Source organism: Erinaceus europaeus, chromosome 2 (genome assembly GCF_950295315.1).
Source record: "Erinaceus europaeus chromosome 2, mEriEur2.1, whole genome shotgun sequence".
NCBI lineage: Eukaryota > Metazoa > Chordata > Mammalia > Eulipotyphla > Erinaceidae > Erinaceus > Erinaceus europaeus.
Genome location: NC_080163.1, coordinates 76,220,968 through 76,244,075, shown reverse-complemented (window position 1 = coordinate 76,244,075; position 23,108 = coordinate 76,220,968). Strand labels below are relative to the sequence as shown.

The window sequence follows — 23,108 nt, the reverse complement described above, 5'->3', positions numbered from 1 at the left end:
TATAGCAGAGCAGGAAATTGAACCTGGGACCTGAAGCCTCTGGCATGAGTTTTTTTCATAAATATTATCCTATCTCCCCTGCCCAAACTCCATTAAGAATCTCAATTTTTTATTTATTCCCTTTTGTTGCCCTTGTAGTTATTTTTGTTGTCATTGTTGGATAGGACAGAAAGACATGGAGAGAGGAAGGAAAGACAGAGGGGGAGGGAAAGACACCTGCAGACCTGCTTCACTGCCTTGAAGTGACTCCCCTGCAGGTGGGGAGCCAGGGGCTCGAACCAGGATCCTTACACCAGTCCTTGTGCTTTGCACCACGTGTACTTAACCCTCTGTGCTACCGCCCAACTCCCAAGAATCTCAAATATTTAAAAAGATGATCTCTTGAGGGCGGGGGGGTGGGGGGGACAGATAGCATAATAGTTATGGCAAAAAGACTCTCATGCCTGAGGCTCCAAAGCCCAAAATTCAATCCCCACATACTGCCATAAGCCAGAGCTGAGCAGAACTCTGGTAAAAATAAATATAATCTCCTGATGGACTTGAGAGAGCTCACTGGGTAGGCGCATACCTTGCCATTTCACAGTCCAGTTTTGAATCCTAGGACCGCATGGGAGTGTCATGGCACTGGAGGAAGCTCTGATGCTGTATTGTCTCATTTTTATCTGTCTCTCTGTATCTGAATGAAACAGATGTCCAAGGTGGTAAAAATCACCCATGCATGAAACCCTAGCACAAAGAAATTGTTAAACTGGGCCAGAGTTCAGTCCTCAGCACCAATTTATGCTAAAGCTAAGCGGTGCCCTGTCCCCTTCTTCATAGTAAACATTTTTTTAAATACATTATCAAAAAACAGAGTTCTAATTATTTTTGTCTCGTAGATACACCATACAAAGGATATAAACCCTACTTCCATGCCTTGTGATTTTTTCCCCATTTTTCTGCCCTTTTTGAAAATTTTTTTTTCTCCAGGTAAAATCAGGTTCATTCTGCCAAAAATTCACCAAATGTTGCTAGTGTTTTTGTTGAGATTATATTAAGTGTATAGTTTTATTTATGAGGCAAGAGTAAATTTTCAGTGTTGAATCTTCCAAGCACACACTAGGTCCTGCTTTCCTAGATGTTCTTACATGCCTTTCCGTAGACTTTCACTTGACCATTGATCTTGCCAACCTCTAGTAATGTCCATCCTTCCTGACAACTGTACTATAAACCCTTATAAACCCCCACCCATACCCCCACCCTCAGCAAAGCAATTTGAAAGGGGGAAAAGGTGCAATCATAAATGGAATCTTCTACTTCTATGCTCAGGGTCTTTTTAGTTTGACCTCTCCGAGGAGCCATCCTCATCTCCCGTCCTATATGGCACTTAGTAGATTCTCAGAGGAAAGACAGTCCTGTTCAATCCTTTAGTTCTTGATGGAGTTGTGTGTAGTGATTCTGCGTGGAAAAGTCAGGCTCTTAAGAAATTAGTATCTGCCTTTCCCTGTTACTGTCCTTGTTTGTGTAGGCTCACCTACTTGACACCATCTTCACTGTGTATATGTTGCAAAATGCACAAATGTTCTAGAACTATCAAGTTACCTTAGCAGCATTTGCAAGGGAAAGATAAACTAAGCCATAGGTGGTTGAAAATGTATTTATTTCTTCTTCAAATGTTCTCTTCCAAGCAATAAATAAAAACATGTTGACTTTTCTAAAAAAAAAATAAAATAACAATCCCCTAAACTATATACATCCTACAGAAATACAAGCATATCAAATGTAGAAATGGCATTACTCTAAAGATGGGGCTATGTACAGAAGTTACAAGTATTGCATTGCTCTATCTTGATGAGGCCTCTTCCTCATATAACTCATACACTCTAAGGAAGAATGGGGTGCTGTGAGGGGGGGGAAGAGTATACATCTTAGCAGGTGACACTCTCCCTCTTTTCTTGACAAGGAAAGAAAGACATTTACATCCAGACATTGCCCCCCCCCCTTTTTTTTAGAACAATGCTCCACATGACAGCTGACTCTCAAGGAGTAGGAAAGGATGCCATCTAGGTCACATGCTCCCTGAACTTCCAAGAGCTGAGCTCTGGCAGAGACTAGGCAGAGCCTGTGACAAACACCCAGCTGTTTTTTATTATTATTATTAAATTGGATAGAAATTGAGGGGAGGGGGATAGACATCTGCAGCACTACTTCACCACTCATGAAGCTTCCCCACTGCAGGTAGGGACCAGGAAGTTGAAACTGGGTCCTTGTGCACTGCAATATGTGCATTTGTGCACCACCATCTGTCTCTACACACACACACACACACACACACACACACACACGCACTGCAATATGTGCATTTGTGCACCACCATCTGTCTCTATACACACACACACACACACACACACACACCTCCCCAGCTGGGGATTTTATGAGAAAATCTAGTTTGGTGGTGTCAAGCCCTACCCTTCAACTTCACCCCACTATCTAGAGAACAAGGTAGTCTCCTAAATCTTGGTTGCACATGGAAATCATCTATATAACTTAAAAATACACTGATGCCTGATTTCACCCTCCAGAAACCCTGGTTTAATAAGGTTTGGGTTCACCTGAAGTCAGGCTTTTAACAGCTCCCCAGATGGTGCAAAAGGGCAGACAAGGTGAACCGTCAATTGAATACGTATGGGTTTGGTGGCCAATTCTCACTCCTAACAGCTCCTTCTCCCCCTCACATTTTAACCAGGCTCCTACTTCCCTAAAGATTAAAAAAAAAAATTTTTTTTTCATGGCTTCCCAACTTTGTTGAAAACCTTCTGCCCTCCAGCAGGAAACAACAGCTGAGCACAACAGCCACCTGTCATCTGTTGCTTATGACAGTTTAGGTCAACATAGCTGGGGTCCTCAGTGCTCCAAACAGCACAAATCACAAAGCCTCTGCCCCTCTGGAAGACCCAGTAAGCCAACTGCCTTGTAGCCAACACAGCTGATAACCAGTGTCATGGCAATGCCTTCTGGCTGTTTCTGTACTTGAACAACAGTGGGAGGGATCCTATGGGAACTCATTGGCCACCATGATAGCTTCACTCCAGTTCTTCCAAATCATTAGAGGCTTCTGGATGCTGACCAAAAAACCCCTTTTCCCAGATATGTCAATTTCCTATTTGACTTCTAAGAGCTTGGGAATTTTTATGGTTAAGGAATATACACTGGGGGGAAAAAAAAAAAAAGCTTTAATAAGTAGCTGTTTGACACAGAGATAGAAGACTTAAGTTGGAAAGCAGGGGGAAGACATGTTTGGAGTTGGTCCTGAGCCCCAACTGTCCATGTGATCTGAGGAAGCAGGATACATAAGTCTTGGCAAATGTACACTCAGTCTATAGAAAGCAAATCTAGTCCCGGCTACCCCCCCTCCTCCCCATGACCAGTCCCTCTTCCCGTGCTGATCTATCATTGGAACCCATAGCTTTTTTAGTTACAGAACCCACTTGACCTCATTCATCATCAAACATGAAGCAAATTCCAGGAATCAAAAAGCAAGTGGAGATGTCCAACCGTGCTGGCTCTCAACAAGTCCATTGTAGGAACCTCATCTCTCCAGGCCTCACCCAGAGCTACCCAGCCAAGCAGCTCAGGGGAAAAAAAGCAGACTTTCTAAAGAAACAGGAAGCAAGAACTCTTGGCCTCGCCCAAAGGCAGAGCTTGACAAAGGCAAGACAAATGGTGTCCAGCACACTCCTGTCTGTGGAAGGAAATGTAGAGAACCTGGTGCTCATTGTCTGGCTGCCAGAATGAAAAAGAGCATCCCAACGCTATTGCTATTCTGACATTGAGGCTGGAAGTTATAGGTGAGCAGCAAAAATGCTCATTTAGAGCTAGACTCACAAGGGACAAAAAAAAAAAAAAATTTTTTTTTTTAGACAAGTTCACAATTCCCTCTAATCTGGAACTCCATAACACCATTCCACAACACCACAAATGAAATAACATGTAATCTGTTCCCTCCTACCTTCCCACCCCCAAGCCCAGTCAGTGGAAAAAAATCTTTCTCCCTCCAAAAGCCATCTCTCCATTTGGAAAGTTCCTCTAAAATGACATTTTCCCCACAAATGACCCTTTACATTTGCATGTTTGGCACTAGAGTACGGGCAAACCCCAACATGGGAGTTGAGCAGCCAGTCCCCAGCAAAGAATCAGTCCAACAACTCACTCCTGCTAGACTTCAACAAGACCTGGAATGTGAGGAGCCCCTCCTTTCTACTCCAGAGAATCTTTGGAAATGTCCACCTAAACCAGGAATGTCAAAAATGCAAGACTTTGTTGGTGTCGTTCATTTCAAGAAGACTGCTCCAGATGGACAACTCTGCCTTGCACAAATGAGTCATGGTGGTGCCTCCACTTACACACGGATTCATTTGAAGTCTCTCTCCAGTGAGCTGGTCTCCCTGATCATCTTGCCAAGTGATTGGCTGCAGGGAAATCAGAATTGCACCCAATTTTTCAGGAGCACCTTACATGTTATGGCATTGATCAGAGATGATCTACAAGTTCACATCCAGGTCCTTGAGAAAAATATTCCCGCCACACTGCATGACCCTTCATCAGAGAGAAAAGGTGTTGTTGTGGTTTAAAGTCGCTTCAGTGATCAGAGTGCCAGGAACCAGCTTTCAAAGTAATTAAAAAGTAGTCCTTTCTGTTTGCCTCCCCCCACCCAACCTGCCTGCTTTCTCAGTGGCAACAAAAGCAGGGTGGTCAACATGCTAATTGTCCACATCTACCTGACACCATTCACTTCCTAAACACTTTGACATTTGCATGCTGCTGTGCTCCCCTGTCCACATTAACATAAATATATTCTAAACTCACTGCCACTAGACTCCTGCTACTTACATACTCTGAGGAAATACTCAATAAATACCTTTATTTATTATTAAGCATAATTATTCACCTGTTGGTGACTTAGAAAAAAAAAGTCCTAAAAGTTGTTTTTTTTTTTGGGGGGCGGGGGTTTCTCCCTGTAACTACAACAAAAGGAACAAGCACACAGAACCAGGCACTTCTGGTTTCTTCTCTTCCCTCCACCTTCTTTCCCCTCTTAAAACTGGGTGGGCACATTTGCCAGGATCTGTGGTTTCCTAACGTCAAGCCTTACTGCTTAAAAAAAAATGAGGTAAGAAATTCCTATCTGAAAAGTGAGACGAACACGCAAACCAAACCAAGGTCTTCTCTGCCTGCTAAGGCAGCTGTTATTGCTCTAAGTTGGAGTGTTTTGTTGTGTTTGCTTTGAGTGTGTGTTCAGAGTCCTTATTGCCATTCTAGCTGGCCCACTGCTGGCCAAGGAGAGATGGACGGGTAAGGAGCTTGGTTGCCTGGTAGCGTCCAGACTTGCTGCCCACACACAGCCTCGGTGGACTGTGCTAAGAGCCGCTCCGCATTGTGGGGGTTTGAGAGCAGCTCTAGCAGCTGGGGGAGGTGGTGATGGGGCTGTGCAAATAGGGCAGGCTGCTGGGGGTGGCGTGCACACCCACGGAGACGGGGAAGCTGAAGACAAACTGCGAGGTGGGCGTAGGGGTAGTCTTGCCCCGCTCCCGCAGGGGCCCTGACGGGCTGGCTGCCTCCACTGCGCATGAGGTGGCCAGCACCTGCGACTCAAACTGCAGCAGCTGCCCCATGAAGCTGAAGTTGGGCGAGATGATGCTCCGCCGCTGCTTGACGAACTCGAAGGCCTCCTCCAGCCGCACCCGCTTCTTCATCATCAGGTAGGCCAGGCATATGGTGGCCGAACGTGAGATGCCCGCCTGGCAGTGCACCAGCACGCGACCACGGCATTCCTTCACCGCATCTGGGACAGAGAGCACAGACCGTGAGCGCCTGGCAGACCCCAGCTCCCCAAAAGGCAAGTGCTGTGGCTCCAAAGCAGCATGCCAGGGGTAAACCTCTGTTAGTAGGGAGGAAGGAAGGACAGAAATGGTGGCTCCCTGGATATGGCGCTGTCCCAAGTCCCTCCAACACAGAGGTTTTGAGTGAATCCCTCCTATCTCCCCACACCCAGGCCTAGCGTACCGATATACTCAATGGCTTCCATGAACCAGGAGCTGATGTCGGCCTTGTGGTTATCTTCCACTGGGATGCACTTGTACTGGTAGTGTCCTTCAAAGTGGTTTGGGCAATCCGAGGAGACATTCAACAAGGCCGTGATCCCCAAGGTGTCCAGCATGTCTCTCCGGGCAGCATGATAGGCACTGCCGAGGTACAGGAAGGGAAGAATCTCCACAGGACCTCCCTGCATCGGAAGAAAGGGAAAACACAGAGGTCCCTAAACATGAGTATAAGGCAGCAGGGAAAAGGACTAGGCAGTGTGGGGCAAGGAGAAGGAAGCTCGTCCTTGGCCATCAGGAGAGTTCCAAGTGGACACAGCCCTTCCAGGATCCCTCCTCATTCTCTGGGGCCTCCTGGAGGGAATGGCGTGCTCTGTGAGGCTGCTACGGCCTTTGTGCTCTGCTCTGCTGTGGGGAGAGCTTTGAGGCCACTTGAGGTCCAGGCAGCCCACTTTCCTGTTGTTGGTCTGCTTCTAAATTCTGATTCTAAGACCCCTTCTGTGGCATTGCTTGACTCTGGTCTATTTACATAATCATTGTTTTCACTGGTTTAATCCCCACTGGTTCAAGCGCCTTTTCCTTCTCCCCACCCCCTATCCTACATACAGCCTCTTCTGACCTGACACTTCCGCCTCAGGAGATATACAGGACAAGATTGTGACAGCTAGATCGAACTACATTCCCGCTGGGTAAGGACTGAGCTGCATTCCCAGCTCAGCCATGAGTCTCTCCCTGGTCATCTCTCTCCCGCCCACGAAGCTGGCCTAGCATCCCGTGACCAATGGAATGGCAGGCAGGGTGTGGTCTTGCTGTACTCTTGGTGCTAGGACCTTCTAAACATTAAGTGGCTTGTTGAGTGATTTAGAGGCTAACTTGGAGGGCATGAAATCAATGACAATGTTTTTTGGGTCAGAACAAGTGACCTGGAGCTTGGGAAGCAAAGTTGCTAGACCTTCATATTTCAACTTCTCCATCTAAATAAAAGGACTGGAAAGGGTGGGCTTGTAAGAAGTGTAGTGATTCTTCTGCTTTTCTTAGTTGGAGGGAGCACCGGCTGACCAGTTATATCCACCCAATGTTTACAACTGGCCTGTGCATGGAGAACAGCCCGACTATGGTCCTGCTTGCCTTGACTATGTGCATTTAACTCTAGAGATGAAGTCAAGAAGTGTTGTATTCATATTGTTTTCTTGGGTGAGGGCTGGGGAGACAGCATAATAGTTATGGAAAAAACTTCCATGCCTGAGGCTTTGAGGCCCCAGCTTCAAGCTTGGGTACCACCATAAACCAGAACTAAACAGTACTCTGGTATCTCTTTCTCATTGAAATAAAGCAAAATAAAATACTAAGGCATGGATTGATAGATAACATAATGGTTATGCAAAGAGACTGTCATGCCTAAATTCTGAAGTCCCACCTTCAATTTCAATCCCCTACATTACCATAAGCCAGAGCTCTGGCAAGAAAAAAAAACAAAAAACGTGTGTGTGTGTGTGTGTGTGTGTGTGTGTGTGTGTGTGTGTGTGTGTGTGTGTTTATATTTGGCAGACCAATGTGGCAGGAGAAGCAGCCTAGCAGGAAAAGTTGTTTCACAAAAGCATGAGGATGAGGCTTAACCACACACACACCCCCAGCACTACCTATGGAATCTCCCCCTCTCATTAAATAAAGAAAAACAAAAACATTAAAAATAAATAAAATAAAAGATAGAACTCTGAAAAGCAGCCCTTTCTGTGCACCCCAACATTGCCACTTGCCCCTGAGCCTACCTGGTCATGCAGTGGGGTCCCACAGGAGCTGCAACCCAGATCCAGGGGCTCTGTAGTACTGGGAGGCATGACAGCAGGGATGGCTGCCAGGGCCTTGGTTTTGGAACAGAATTCTGGGTACTCAGAGGAAAACCTCTCATAGCCACCTGTAAAGAAGAAAGATGTTCAGGTTAAAATAAAGAAGTCACCCAGCCTCACAGGAAGCCCAAAATAATTTGAATTCCACTCTGACAAAGGAGAGCTGTTGGCAAAGTAGGGATCTGTTGGGCTACATTTACCACTGGGTGGCACTGTGGGTCCAGAGATAAAGTCCACAGAGAATTTGCTGGATATGCAAAGCCTACATTTGGCCTGGACTGAATGAATCCTCAGGGCTGGAAAAAGACCTAGTTAGAAATGTACAAGCGCGGAAGTCGGGCTGTAGCGCAGCGGGTTAAGTGCAGGTGGCGCTAAGCGCAAGGACCCGCATAAGGATCCTGGTTCAAGCCCTGGCTCCCCACCTGCAGGGGAGTCGCTTCACAAGTGGTCAAACAGGTCTACAGGTGTCTATCTTTCTCTCCCTCTCTCTGTCTTCCCCCTCCCCTCTCCATTTCTCTCTGTCCTATCCAACAACAATGACAGCAATAATAACTACAACAATAAAACAACAAGGGCAAAAAAAGGGAATAAATAAATAAAAATAAATATTAAAAAAAAAAAAAAGAAATGTACAAGCGCAAAGGAAGATAGTGGGAGGGTGGAAGGTGAGATACATCCGGAATGGACTCTTTCTACAGGAGCTCCTTAGGATGATGGCAAAGCAGGGAAGAGCGAAAGGCCACTGTGGGGCTCCAGGAGCACCAAGGCTTCCGTGACATCCATTGTCCCCCAGACTCTGGCCCTGGCCTTTGGAAAGCTTCTCCATTGTGGGCAAGAAGCAGCAAAATCACCCTGGCACCAGCCATTCTGTATCTCAAAAGCAGAACGGATGCCAGTCACCTGGCCTTGGCATCCTTAACAGCTGTTCCAACAAAGGGCTTAAATAAAAATGAAAATGGGCTTAAATCAAAATGAACCCCTCTTGCTTACATATAGGTTTAGGGCAAGGGAGGATTTCCTGACCTGAGAGTTGCTAAGACCTGGAATGGTGATCTGTGGGATCATCTTCCAGGGAAAGGCAACTTTTAATTTAAGGGTGAGTGGGGGATAAATAGCCAACTTATCTGGAACAGTGTTACTGTTAAGCAGGACAATGCCAGCTTGGGGGGGGATGACAAAGGGGGCAAGTGGGCAGAAATATGGAGAAAGGCTATTGAGGAGATACTCAGAAGCACTCCACCTGTACCTCCAATTTTTTTATTAGAGACAGAGAACTTAAGAGAGAAGAAGGGGGTCTATAGAGAGGTGGATAGCTTCAGCACTGCTTTGTCGCTTAGGAAGCTCCCCTCACTGTAGGTGGGGACCTGGTGCTTGAACCCAGATTCTTTCATTTTGTAATACGTGCACCCTACCAGGTTCACCATTGTCTGGCCCCTGTATCTTCAATTGTCTTATTGTCTTGTGATCTCCAGGAGATTGCTTTGTGATAACTTCCCATCTACTCTCAGTGTGAGACCCTGCTTGTGTTTGTATTTTGCCATTTCTACAGAATCAAAAATGAAGTGAAAATTGATACCCCCTCTCCTGAATCCGTTAAACAGACTGTCACTTATGAAGCCTGTTCACTTCATTCTTGAAGACAGAACCATAAGACGTCATACAACCCTTCACAGTAACTGTCCATGTGATGCTTAGTGAATGACTTGCCCAGAAACGCCTGCTTCTGAGAGAAAGGCAAATCTTTCTTTGCTATATGACAAGGCTTACAGATACAGGGCATACATTTTTTCCCTCTCTGGCCAGAGGCTTCTTTCACTCCCTGCCATCCTCAGGATATAAAAGGACATCTCTCTGGTCATGGGCCCTGGCACCTGCTGAGTCACAGTGACCAGCCAACCTGCTCCATGGAAAATCTTGAGGGGCCATTACCGCCCACTTCAGATCAGCTCATCATGGGGACATCTCCCTCCTCTTGTCATCCACTCTGTCCCCTCACCTACTAGGGCTGCAAACACTGCCCTCCTCAAATGCAAACAATGTGGGGAGGGGAAGCAGGACCCAGACTAAATGTCTTTAGCTTGTTCCTTTAATGGGAGTCTCTGTCAATGTTGCCCTTTGAACAAGTCTAAAGGAAAATGAATCAGGCAGCAAGCCATTACTGAGTAGCTATATGGAAGAGCCAGCACTGTATATTTCAAAATCTTCTGTGTTTTATTAATGAGTTACTACATCTTTTTTTTAAAGAAATACAATCAGTGCCCTTCAAAGGTTTATCACCCAGTTAACAGCTGTTTGGTCAGGGGAGTGGGGGGGGGGGGAGTCTCCAGAGTACCAGGGCAAGAAGTTATACATAATATGAAGCACAAGAACCCATGTAAGGATCCGGTTTGAGCCCTCACTCCCCACCTGCAGGAAGGACACTGAGTGGCTGGCGAAGCAAGTCTGCAGGAGTCTCTCGCTCTCTCTCTCTCTCTCTCTCTCCCTTCCTCCCCTCTCAATTTCTCTGTCCTATCCAAGAAAATGGGGGGAAATGCCCACCAGGAGCAGTGGATTAGTAGTGGCAGCATGGCGCCCAGTGATAACCTGGAGGCCACAAAAAAAAAAGAGAGAGAGAGAATGTTCTTCCCTTCACTGAGAAGGTACAGGACAGGCCTCCAGACTGACTTTCTGGTAAGAGTGAAAAGAGACACAGATTCTATAATCAAATTCAGGGACCTGGGCTGAATCCCAACCACATGAATCATCTGCTGTGCAGTTGGGGCCTGGCCTGTTCAACCTCTCTGAGCTACCCTCCTCCTCTTCCTCCTCCTCCCTCCTTCCCCCTCCCCCTTCTCCTCCTACTCTGAAACACTCCTTCCCTGAGGACAGACAGGAGTAGCCAGTGCTCCAGGTTTGGCCTCAGGAGAGCTTACAGGAAAGGTTTTTCTTTTTGCATCTGAAAAGTAGCTTCAGTATTATTGACAACTTATTGACTTTGAAAAGCATTCTCTTCCAGGGTTCTACTCATTGCTTCCTATTTTAAGATCTGGTAGTTAGAAAAAAGAAGGGCAGGGGCAGCACATTCTGAGCCCCCACCCCCCCTGGGGTGGGGTGGAGAGAGGGGATATTCACTACTCTGGGTGGGGATGGGGTTAATCCTCTATCAGCTCAATCCAGTCTCAAATGGAGCCCAAAGAGGGGTGCTGAGTCAGAGGCTTACCTCTGGGGTATGGGGGGAAGGGGGAAGTGGTAGGACAAGGTGGCCCTAAGGGTATGAAAGACCTGGAAGGTGGAAGGGGGGAAGACTTGTCATTTCCCCAAGCGGCCTGTAGCAAGTCAGAAAAACAGCACAAAGAAAAGCCACCCTTCAATATATACTCCATGGAACTAGAGATGATTATGATTATTTTAATGAAACAAGTAGAGATGAAAGATAACTACCAAATGGTTTCACTCATATGTGTATGTGGAATCTAGAGAACTGACACAAAAAAAAAAAGAAGAAAAGAAAGAGCATAAAACACATCCCAGAAGGAAACAAACTTGTCTCTAAGACTCTGAGAACTATGGGGCTTATGGCTGAGAGGGTGGGGGCACAGGACTTTGGTTGTGGGTGCAGTATATACTGTAATGTTACAATCTTGTAAACCACTATTAGTCACAAATTTGAAAAATGGCATAAAAAATAAACATAAAATACATTTACAATAAGAAAAATGCAAAAAGGGGGAGTCAGGCAGTGGTGCACTGGGTTAAGCTCACATAGTACAAAGCACAAGGATCTCAGCTTCCTACCTGCAGAGGGTCACTTCACAAGAAGTGAATCAGGTCTGCAGATGTCTTATATTTCTCTCTCCCTCTCTACCTCCCCCTTGTCTCTCAATTTCTCTGTCCTATCCAATAAAAAGAAAGGAAGAAAGAGAGAGAAAGAAAAAAAGAAAAGACACCCATATGAGGAAACAGGAGAAATGATTACTGAAAAGTCACTTCTTCATGGAAGCTCTTGGAAAAGCAAGCAGACTAAGAGACTAAGTGAAGCAGACCAGTTCCCCGGACCAGGGCACTGGGAGGGAATCAGACCTTGGGCAGTGGTAGCTACAAGAAGTCTTTTCCTTCCTGAGTTGTCACTAGCTTTTGAAAGTCTGTGACTGGTTGTTACAAGGACCAATATGAGATATATATATATATATATATGAAACAGTGACAAAACTATAGGATAAGAGGGGTACAAGTCCACACAATTCCCACCACCAGAACTCCATATCCCATCCCCTTCCCTGATAGCCTTCCTATTCTTTAACCCTCTGGGAGTATGGACCCAAGGTCATTGTGGGATGCAGACTCCTGGGGTCAGCTGGAGCTGACCAGAACCTTGGGTGGCTAGAACACATGAGGATGGGGTCAGGGGTATGAGACAGAAGACACTGATGGATGTGTGTTGGGAACTACTCATATCCACAGAGTCTACAAGGCCACACCACAGAAAGTCATCTCTGGTTGTCAGATCCATGCTAACACAAATACAGCTACTGTTGAGAAGAAATGTTCACTGCGAACCAGGTTCTGCCAACATGTGTCCAACAGGCAGCCCTGGAGAAAGCTGTGACTAGCCTTAACTTTACAGGAGAGGAAATGGGGTATAGGACAGACCTAGGGAAGGGTGGGGTCACTATTCAGTCCAGGGTTGTTTTTTTTTTTTTATCAAAACCAAATTTTCAGCCTGGCTATTAGGAGTCCATCTCTGCCCTCCTAGTGATCTTTGAGGGACCCAGCTGTTGGGCCCATCCCATGAAGATACAAGTTTTTTCATGTAAGCAAAGATCTGATCAGGGCATTGCTGACATCTCCAAGGGTTTCTAACTTCAGGTTGTCATTAAGGAGTTGTGATCAGGGGGCAGTCAGTGGCCCACCTATTAAGAGTGCACTCAACTCACTACCAGGCAGGTTCAAGGCCTTGGTCTCCACCTGCAGTCAGCAATTTCATGAATGGTGAAGTAGTGCTTCTGGCCTTTCTCTCCCCTTCTCTGCCTCCTTTCCTTTTTCATCTATCTCTCTCTGTCTCTCACTCTGTCTCAGTCTCTCTCTGTGTCTCTCACTCTGTCTCTCTACACACACACACACACACACACACACCACCACCACCACCACCACCACCACCACCACCACCACCACCACCACCACCACCACCACCAGGGAGTGGTGGATTTGTCATTCAGGTACTAAACCCCAGAATAAGACAGCTGAAAAAGAGTCATGACCAGCACATTTTTTTTTAATTTAAAGGAACTGTAATAGAACGGAAATAAGGACAAGGAATTACACTTAAAAAGGTTTTGACTTCATGAAACTTTCATTTCAGCTGTGTTTGTATTCTTATACTGGGTCATGGTGGTAGTGAGTGACAAATGAATTTCCCACCATGGCTAAGGACTCAAAAAGACAACTCCAAGACTTTCTCCTGAGTATTCCTCCTTCCCAGAATCAAATCATTCAAGTACGATAGCCAGAGCCCTTTTAGAGCACGGTTAAGATGACACAGTTTTATCCAGGACTCACAGGAAGGAAAGCATATACTTGCCATGAACAGGGATTGTACCACCCTTCTTACAGATGTGCAAAGACAAACAGGGAAACAGATATCAGTGCTACATCTCTCCTCCAGCTGTGGGAGCTTGAGCAATCACACTACTTCTGAAGCCCAGTTCTATCCTCAAAATTTAAGGACTCCAGACCATATATATGATCCTAATGCCCAGGATCTATTTAATACAAACTCCTGGAATATGATGGTAGAGGACCTAGTAGGGGTTGAATTGTTATGTAGAAAACTGGGAAATGTTATGCATGTACAAACTATTTTAATGTTGACTGTAAACCAGTAATCCCCCCAATAAAGAAATAAATAAATAAAACTTTACAAACTGACTGACAGCAGATGCCTAAGATATAGATTTCTGTTTTCTGGTGTGAGGATCTCGGTTCAAGCCCCCCGGCTCCCCACCTACAGGGGAGTCGATTTACAGGCGGTGAAGCGGGTCTGCAGGTGTCTTTCTCTCCCCCTCCCTCTCCATTTCTCTCTGCCCTATCCAACAATGACAACATCAACAACAATAATAACTACAACAACAATAAAAAAAAACAAGGGCAACAAAAAGGGAAAAATAAATATTAAAAAAAAAACAGATTTCTGTCTTCTGGGGAAAATTCTAGGGGAGCCAGGCAGTGGCAAACCAGATTAAGCGCACATAGTAGGAAGTGCAAGGACCCACACAAGGATCCTGTTTCCAGCCTCCGGCTTCCCTGTAGGTGGGTTGCTTCACAGTGAAGGAGGTCTGCAGGGGTCTTTCTCTCCTCTCTACAATTTCTCTGTCCTATCCAATAAAAAAAAAAAGAAAGAAAGAATAGAAAAAAATGGCCTCCAAGAACTGTGGATTTGTAGTGCAGGCACTGAGCCCCAGCAATAATACTGGAGGCAGAAGGAGGAGGAGGAAGAGAAGAAGGGGAAGAAAGAGGGAGAGAAGAGAGGAAGGGGAAGAAGAAAATTCCATAACATTCCACAACAGATATATGAAGTTTGAGACTTTTTAAAGCATTGTATTGAATCTGACTCTGTAATAGATATTCCGACTAATTTTCATCTGTTTCTGTCATAGCCTTACTTTGGAATGGCCTTTCCATCCCCTTTTTTGCCACCAAAATTATCACTGAGATTCGGTGTCTGCTAGGCTCCATTTCTGGTGCCCCCCCCCCCCTTTTTTTCTATTTTCATGAAAGCTTTTTCCTTGCTGGTGGGAACCAGATAGTTGAACCCAGATCCCCAAGCATGGTAATATGTGCACTCTATCAGGTAGGTGAGCTACCACCTGACCCCTGTCCTTTTAATCTTTTTTTTTCTAACCAGAGCACTACTTACTTAGCTCTGGCTTATGGGACTATGAAGTCTCAGGCTTAAGAGCATTTTTGCAAAACTGTTATGCTATCTCCCCTGCCTCATACTTATAGCTTTCATTTTTCCTCTTGAAATTGAAAATTGAGAGTCTAGGAGGGAAAAGGAAATACTGTTTCAACAGACTTTCTGGAGGAATAACTGTGTCTATAGTTGAGCTCCCTGCTGTCTGTTCTTTCCCACACAATCACCTACTAGCAAGATAATTCTCAAGGATGATAGAAAATGATGACCCACTGGTCACAAGCCCTGCCACGAGGTGGACATGTTTGCGTGAAAGTGCTGTCAGATGGACAGCCTGGGGTAGTACTAGTTGCATCTCACTAAGAGAATTCATAAAGGCATATATCCTGTGAATGTTTGTCTTCCAGTGGTGGCTCTCCTCATGGGCTTATGTGACTGCTACCCCCCCCCCTTACTTGCTCAACCCTCATTCTCGGGCAGGGCTACTGCCCTTACTCTCCTAGGACATCTCAGTACAAGGCAAGGGCTAACCAGCAAGAAAGTCTGAGTCATCTTAAGGTCATTTGACTATGTGAACTTATTTAACATGAGTGGCAATTTAGTAAGCACCCATGCAACAATTAAAATGTACCTGCGGGAGCTACTCCGAGTATAGGCCTTCATGCAGGGGGTGGGCCAGCTGGCTGCCACTGGGAGCAATTCCGCAGCTGGATCTGATTTGCAGTCCCTCCAGCTCCTTCTATCCTATTGCTAGTGCTCAGCAAGCTAGCTTCCAAACAGGCTTCCGAGCTGGCTTCCTTTTGAGAGTGAACTTTTCCTCCTGTCAAGCTTCCTCTTTGTTAGGCGGGAACTGCCTTCCAGCAAGGAAACTGGCTATCTGGTTTCAGATAGTCTAATTGTTCTCAGGAAATATCTTGGCTCTTTCAAGGGCCTCCCTTGGTGCTCCGTGTGGTCAGTCCATCATGGCAGGTACAGTCCACCCTCCCTAAGAGCATGGAGGTGAAGCCTAAGGGAGCTGGGATGGGCTCAGTGACAACTGGGGTTTCACTCTCCATTTATACCTCCACCTGAGAATACCTTGGTTACTTTTGCTGGCTGCAAACACCCAGTACAAATGAGAAAGAAAAAAAAAGTGCTTTGTTTCATTCGTTGTAATTCTTCAATAACTTATCACAGGCAACAGGAATGAGATAGAGACCTGTCTTTTTTATTTGTTGCAGTTCTAATACTCCCAGTCACTAGTTGTCATCAGCATTTTATATCATATTTTCAAGGAGTAATGCTACACTATTCCCATTGGGTGGCAGAGGTGGGCAACCTCCCCTTAGGCTGTGCTGTCTAGTGCCATTGACAATCTGAGGACAAGGACCGGTGAATGGGGTTCCATTAAGCACATACAGTCTTCTTCCCATTAAATTTTGCCCAGTGGCTGTTTTCCACAGAAAGTGTGATTTCAAGAGTCTGCATAGTCTAGGCCTGAGGACATGAGGCAGAGGACTCAAGGAGGTCCCACTGGAGTAAGAAACTAGAATATTCAGTAGAGACTCCTAATTTCTCAACAATTCTAGGCAGCTTTTAAATCAGGACTTGAATAAGAACAAAGGTCATGAGCTGAGGTGAAGTTTAGACAGGAGAAAAAAAAATGTTTTGATGCCTAGTATCTTCTGTGTTAATAGAGGACTTGTCATTTGGTAAATAAGGGCAGTAAACATGCTTAGGGAAGTGGTTCAGCGGTATAGTTGTACATGCCCTGCACCCATGCAGTGGAGGGTGGGGGTGGGGAGGTATAAGTAAAGGCTTTGACAGACTGCTGGTATAACTCCATGAATGGAATGGTTTAATGTGTTTCTCTTCTTCCTCTTTTTATCCCTATCAATGTAGGAGATAATAAACTAAAAATTGGAAGCACAAGGACGTAAGGATCCCGGTTTGAGCCCCCAGCTCCCCACCTACAGGGGAGTCACTTCACAGGCGGTGAAGCAGACCTGCAGGTGTCTATCTTTCTCTCCCCGTCTTCCCTTCCTCTCTCCATTTCTCTGTCCTATCCAAAAACGACAACAAATAACTACAACAATAAAACAACAAGGGCAACAAAAGGGAATAAATAAATATTTTTAAATAAATAAATAAATAAAAATTGGGCTAAGGAAGTGACTCAGTGTCACAGCCCATGCAAGCAGCCTTGGGTTCAAGCCCTGGCACCTCACAGAGAGATACCTATTAGGGTAAGAAAAATGCTTTTTGTTTTTCAGCAATGACCAACGGAGTCTTAAGTCATACCCATGGAATTGTGAAGGAGATAGTTGCTATAATAAAATTTGAAAAGCTATAATTTCTAAAGTACCCCTAAAATGCCTTTCAGATCAATATTCACTAGGAAAAAAAAAATATATATATATATATATTGGGCAGGTAGAAAAAAAAGCCTTTCAGAATTTAAACAAAGTAAGTTAAAAGAGGGATGGGGTTTACTCTCATGAGAAAAATATTATAGCAAATAGGTCAGAAAATGTAGGGATTTGGGGATGTTACATTTAAGAAGCCAGTTAATATTGAGAGCTGTACAGCTGAAGCAGTCTTTATTTGACTTGAAATAAAGCCCACTTTATAATTTTATATTTAATATAGTGTTTTCTTTTGTTGTATTGGATATTAACTACCTTCAACTGAAAGACAGTTACTCTTCAAGGTGGGAATTCTTCAATGGGTGAACAGAAAAAAATCCAAACATTCTAATGCACTAGGCAGAAGTCAATAGCTTGTGACTAGGAAGAATAATATGAGTGCCCTGCTGTGTTTGCTGTGTTTACTCTCCCAGCAAAAAGCAGGCACTGGGAATGGAGTCCTCCAGGGGCTCCTCAACCTGGCCACTGCTTCCATTCCACACTCACCACCAGAAGTAAAATGAATCAACAGAAAAATCCATCAGCTGCAAAACGGAAGAACAACTCCAGTATCAGTTATCCAACCCCTGATCAAGTCAAACATTTACTGAAGATCATTTAAGGGGCTTTTCTTCCCCCTTTAGCCCAAAGCTTCAGTTTTCTCTCATCAGAGATCTCTTCCCTCCCTCACTGTAGCTCTGAATTCCTTTCTGCCTTTACCAGGTTGTGCCTTTTCATTAAAAGGTAAAAAGAGGTGCTGGAGAAATAACATAATGGTTATGCAAAGAGACTTCCATGCCTTTGAGGTCCCAAGTTCAATCCCCAGCACAACTGAGCAGTCCTCTGGTAAAAGGAAAGCCCCCACCTCTGCAAATTTCAGGCAGCCACTTGTCCCCAAAGACAGGCCCTCTTTGCTTGCAAAATCTCAGCTTAACAAACAGCCCCCTGGACTGATCCTGAGAGTAAGATTCAATCCAGGACTTTGATTTTGAGATGCAGTGGGTTGTGCCCCCAGACAGCAGGAGGCAGAGAAGGCCTCTGGAGGAAACAGCCTTTCAAACATTCATTTTCAGTAGGCCCAGCATCTAGTCAACCGCCCAGGAACTGTCATTTCACGGCTCTGTCCTCTCTCATTTTAAAACTATTCCCTGCTCCAGCGGCTCGACCCAGCAGGCTTTCAAAATTCGTCCATCTCAAGGGGCTCTTCTGAAGGATTCCCGGGGACCAGGGGGATTCCCTCGAGTCAGCCCAGGAAACCTAGCAAAAGCCCTCCCAGCCCGGGAACCCGCTGGGCTTAAGTGCCTGCGCACTGCCCCAAGGTACCGCTCCAGGGCGGTCCCCTCAGGATTTTTTCCAGGAAGAAAAACAAAACAAATCCAGCTTGCACGTTGGTCTGCCTAACCTTAACAAGGGTCCTAGGTTGAAAGGCTAGCAGAGGAATGCTTGTGCTCAAGCTCTAAATTCGGGGGTACTCGAAGGCTGAGTGGCACCTGGCCCAGCCCCCCTACACTACCGGTAGGCTCTTCAGTACCAGAGAAGTTGTTAGGATCTTCCCCATCTGCGCCAAGAGCAAGTATGGGAGGGAGTGCAGGTGTACTTAACAGACTAGTACACGGGGACACACACACACTGAACAGACCAGACGTGCACTTTGGGCAAGTGAAGCCGACCAGTCCCCAGCGCCCCGCTGGCTCTGCTTGGTAGCTAGTCCCCCAGTGCAAACCCCTTCCTGTCACGCTCCTAAAGCGCTCTGGGGCAAAGGGGGCATAGCTAGATTGGGCTCGAATAGAGAAGTGCAAAAGGCAGTCCTGGGAGAGATTGAAATATCAGCAAGATCGCATTCGTAGTTCAGGTAAAGGTCAACAGCAGCATTTCTCCAGCTGCCTTCAGGTCAAATGGCCAGGAAACAACTGCGAAGACAAAGCCTCCCGCAGTTCACAGGGGGCAAACTCAGTCCTTCTACACACATCAGTTTCGCTGTGCTTTGGGGAAAGGCAGTGGGGAGAGGCTTCCGCCCTGCCTCCTCTTTTCCGAGCTGATCCAGAGTAAAAGTAAAGGGGGGTGGGGGGGCAAAGGAGGCTCCTGCCGTGAAAAAAAGGACCTTTCTTTGAAGGCCCAGGTCTGAAAAGCCCCTAGGGTTCTGAGGCTAGGACCCAACTACCAGGAAAGAACGCCGGGAATGCAGCGGCGGGAGGAGGGGCGCTCCTACCACCGAGCCGGGGCTCCCCCAGCGCCCCGTCACCCAAGGGCTTCAGTGTCTGCGGTCTGCCAGGCAGGTGCACAGGCACAGGGTCCCTCCAGGGATGCAGCTAGCAGTAGGTCCTTTCCGGTATGGAGGATCTTCGATTTGACAAGCCCTGCCAGACCCTAAACATTTTTCGTTCCCTATTGGCTTAAATGCATGAAGCACTCGCCGCCAGCAGAAAGTCGAGAATCTGCGTGAACAAAAGGTCGTACTTTTTCCGCTGCTAGAATCAGGGGCACAACCCCTCCTCTGGCGCCCGGAGCCCAGGTCTCGTCTGCGGCAGTGGCGGCGGCAGCAGCTGGCCACGTACCTTATCGGCGGAGCTCAAAGTTGGGCAGCAGGAGGTGAGATACATATTGCTCCACACTTACATCCGCAACCCAACCTTCCTTTTGGAAGGGTTTCCCCGGAGCTGGTTTCCGACCCCACCTGTGCACTAAGCCTCCTACACCCCATTGACCACATCTAGGGTTCTCGGGATTGTATTTAGGACAAGGCCCTGGGCCCGCCGAGCCAACAGGCCTCTCTCCTGACCCCACCTGCACTGTGATAACTCGGAAGGGAGCCCTTCCCTGGACTTGGGGGTGGGCAACGCAGATGAGCCGCTTTTCCCAGGGGAGAGGGACAGATCGTTAGTGAGTGTAAACAAAAGCCGAGTGGAAGGGTGCAGAAAGGCAGGTGACGGGAGAAAAAGCGCCCTCGGGAACCCCAAGGACTTTAGGGGGCTCGGACTTAGTACACATATGAGCACAAGTCTTAGCCAACCTGTGCACCTCAGCGCGCACAAAGGGAGCGTGAGGATCCCCAAAGAGATGAGTCGCTCGCTCGGGGCACTTGATCCCACGAAAGCACCCGGCTTTGCAAGCACCGCTCCAGAGCCACCTCCCCCCTTTGGCGTTTACCTTTGAGCAGGCAGATGTCGGTGCGCTCGGCATTGCGGCGCAGCGCTTGCACCACCAGCGACACGGTGCTGTCCTCGCGGAGGCTGTCGGCTCGCAGACTGCGCTCGTCATAGACGATGACGGCCGAGTAGAGGCCGGAGCGCAGGCGGGCGCGCACCTCCTCCTCGGCCGGCAGGATCTGCTCCAGACTCACCGAGCCCTTGGCCCGCCGCCGCACGATGGTGTTGCAGCGCACGTTGACCGAGCCTCGGATGGAGCCGGCGCTGTGCGCCAGGAAAGGTCTGCAGTCCAGCAGCAGGCACTTGCCTCCGCTCAGCAGCCCCAGGGAGCCACCGCCGCTCTCGTCCCGGTTCAGCAGCCTTTTCAGCACGCTGCAGTCCATCTCCCGCAGCTCCTCCACCGTCACCATGATCGCCAAGGAACTCGGACTTCTGCGCACGCGACGAGGCGAAGGACACCCGGGCCAACAGGGCTCCAGGAAAAACTGGACGAGGACTGAGAGTAGGGGATGGGCTGGGGGGAGGGAGTGGAGAGCGAAGCGAGCGCACAAGTGACCGCAAACTTGCCCCCTAGGGGATCCCACTGGCGAACCTTCTTCTCCCCCAGGCCCCTGCCTCGCTCGGTCTCGCGGTTACATAGCAATCCGAGCGGCTTCGAGAACCTGGCAGAACCGCGCGCGGAGCTGAGCTGGAGGCGATGGCAGAAGGGATGCGTTTACGGGAGAGGAGTACCACCGGGTCCCCAGTCTCCCTCTAGGCTGTTGGCTTCTATTATATTTTGCTCTTGCTGTGGCTCCAGCCGCCGCAGCCGCCGCAGCCAACTCCGGAGCTGCTGCTCAGGACGCTTTTGCCCACCCGCAGCCAGAGCTCGGCGCACTGCTGCAGCTCGAGTTTGCTCCCGGGCTTCTAGACTGATTGAGGCGGTTCTGCTCGCCTCGCGGGCGGGGGTAGAGTCATTACTACCTCTCGCGAGGCTCCGCCTTTCGCCATTCGAGGCCTCGCGCCCCGCCCCGCCCACTCTCGCTCCCGCCCCTCTCGCGGGCGCGTGAATGGAGTGCCGGCTGCCCGCGCCGGGTCACGAGGACGCTACGTCACAAAGAGCGGAGTAAACAGGGCGCTCGGCGCTAGGCCCATTCATAAAACCCAGACCGAGAGAGGAAAGAGGGAGGCGGCCTCCGACCAGCTTGCGAAGTCGCGGGTCCGGACTTTGTGAATGGAGCGCCGCCCTGGGCGCTCCTCCCTGTTGGTCCGCCGACGCCGGGCTTGTGCCGCGCGCTTTCCGCCACGGCGTCGCCACTTTGCAGCTCCGCGGCGTTTTGTCTTTTAATCTAATAGCCAGCGGTGAAGCCCTGCCTGAGCAAACTCGACCCATCCGGCCAAGTTTTTGTTTGTTTGTTTTGTTAACGCGAATTCCTCAGAAGTCAAGCTTATGCACTAGCGTGATCGATTTTGATCTTATGCCATTAAACCACTTTTATAGTTTCCCGAGGAACGAAGGCACCCCTCCTAACTGGAAAGATGAAAGAGAAAGCCCCTCCCGCCCCAAGTCCAGTAATAAGCAGAGAGAGGTGTGGAGTTTGTTGCTTTACGACCCCGAGGGAGGCATTTATTGCAGGAATGTTGTTCCTGTGGAGGAAGGCAGGGGTGTTGCTCCCGTCCACGCTTCTTCCTAAAGCTGTTTATTTCACCCCAGTGGGAGAAAAAGCGCCGTTTTTGGCTTTGGGGAGGAGGTAGTCCTCACCTCATCTTGCGCACGTGTGAATTGTTTTCTCAGGAAATGACAAGTGGCGCTCACAATTTGGTGCCAAGCTTGACCCCGAGAAATTCACGCAGAAAAAAAAAAAAAGTCTAATAAGCTCTGGGGGCTGGCTCAGGATTTTTGGCATCCCTCTTTCCAGATCAGGTAGCAAACCCCCACCACCACCACCTCGGGAGGCGGTTTTACTTGTGCACTTAATTTCCCGGGGGCCTCATTTGGCTGGGGGAGGCTGGGGGTTGTTCTGTGGTGGGCACTCGATAGAGGCCAAATTTATTTGCCCGACATATTGCCAAATCTTGTTAGTGAGTATTAACCACCCAACGTGGGGGGTGGAGGGGGGTCACAGGTCTCGCTGGTCGCCCGCGGGAGCTGCGGTGGGGCCAGTCTCCCGGGTTGCGCGCGGACGCGGAGCCTGCGGGGCGCCTTCCGCCCCAGTTCCGCCCGGTACTCCATCCTCCTTTGTTCCCGACTGAGCAATTCCCCTGAGCTCCTACCTCCAACCCCCAGGGCCACCACTCTACTTCCTGTCCCGGCAGGGGCCACCACTTCCGTGGCCTTCGGCCCTCGATCAACTTCCTCAGCGCCCTGAAATCCCCAGGACCTCTATAGAGGCCGGGTGGGCTGCCAGGGGGCGCGGCTGACGCCAAAAGATCTTTTTCCCTAAGACTCCAAAAACGGCTTAGTGTGACACTGTCTATAATTGGGGTTTAGTATTTCGTTCTGCATGGAATATGTATATATACCACTCCTTCAAATTATTTGGAGGGCTGGAGATATGCAAATACATTTCTTCCTTGAGGCTCCAAGATCCCAGGTTCAAAAGGGCATGCAGTTCTTGAGTTAGGTTCCGGGCATCACTTGTACCAGTGATGCTCTGGTTCTCTCATGCCAGAGCTGCGCGCCAGTCTGGTAAAATAATAATAATGGTAATAATAATAAAATAATGTAACCGTAACAATTTTGGAAAAGTATTGCATTGCTATATTTGTTTTGTTTTATTGCCACC

General features: G+C 47.8%; 1 protein-coding gene across 1 annotated transcript; it reads right to left on the bottom strand.

Annotated features, from left to right (window-relative positions):
• Positions 1–1,622: 1,622 nt before the first annotated feature.
• DUSP4 (dual specificity phosphatase 4) lies at positions 1,623–21,308 on the bottom strand. The gene is made up of 5 exons (XM_007519960.3): positions 20,345–21,308; positions 7,847–7,992; positions 6,043–6,262; positions 2,373–5,821; positions 1,623–2,288 (listed from the first exon to the last, which is right to left on the bottom strand). The coding sequence occupies exons 1-4, from the start codon at positions 20,751–20,753 to the stop codon at positions 5,436–5,438; spliced, it is 1,161 nt and encodes a 386-aa protein (XP_007520022.1). The 5' UTR covers positions 20,754–21,308; the 3' UTR covers positions 1,623–2,288; positions 2,373–5,435.
• Positions 21,309–23,108: the final 1,800 nt, after the last annotated feature.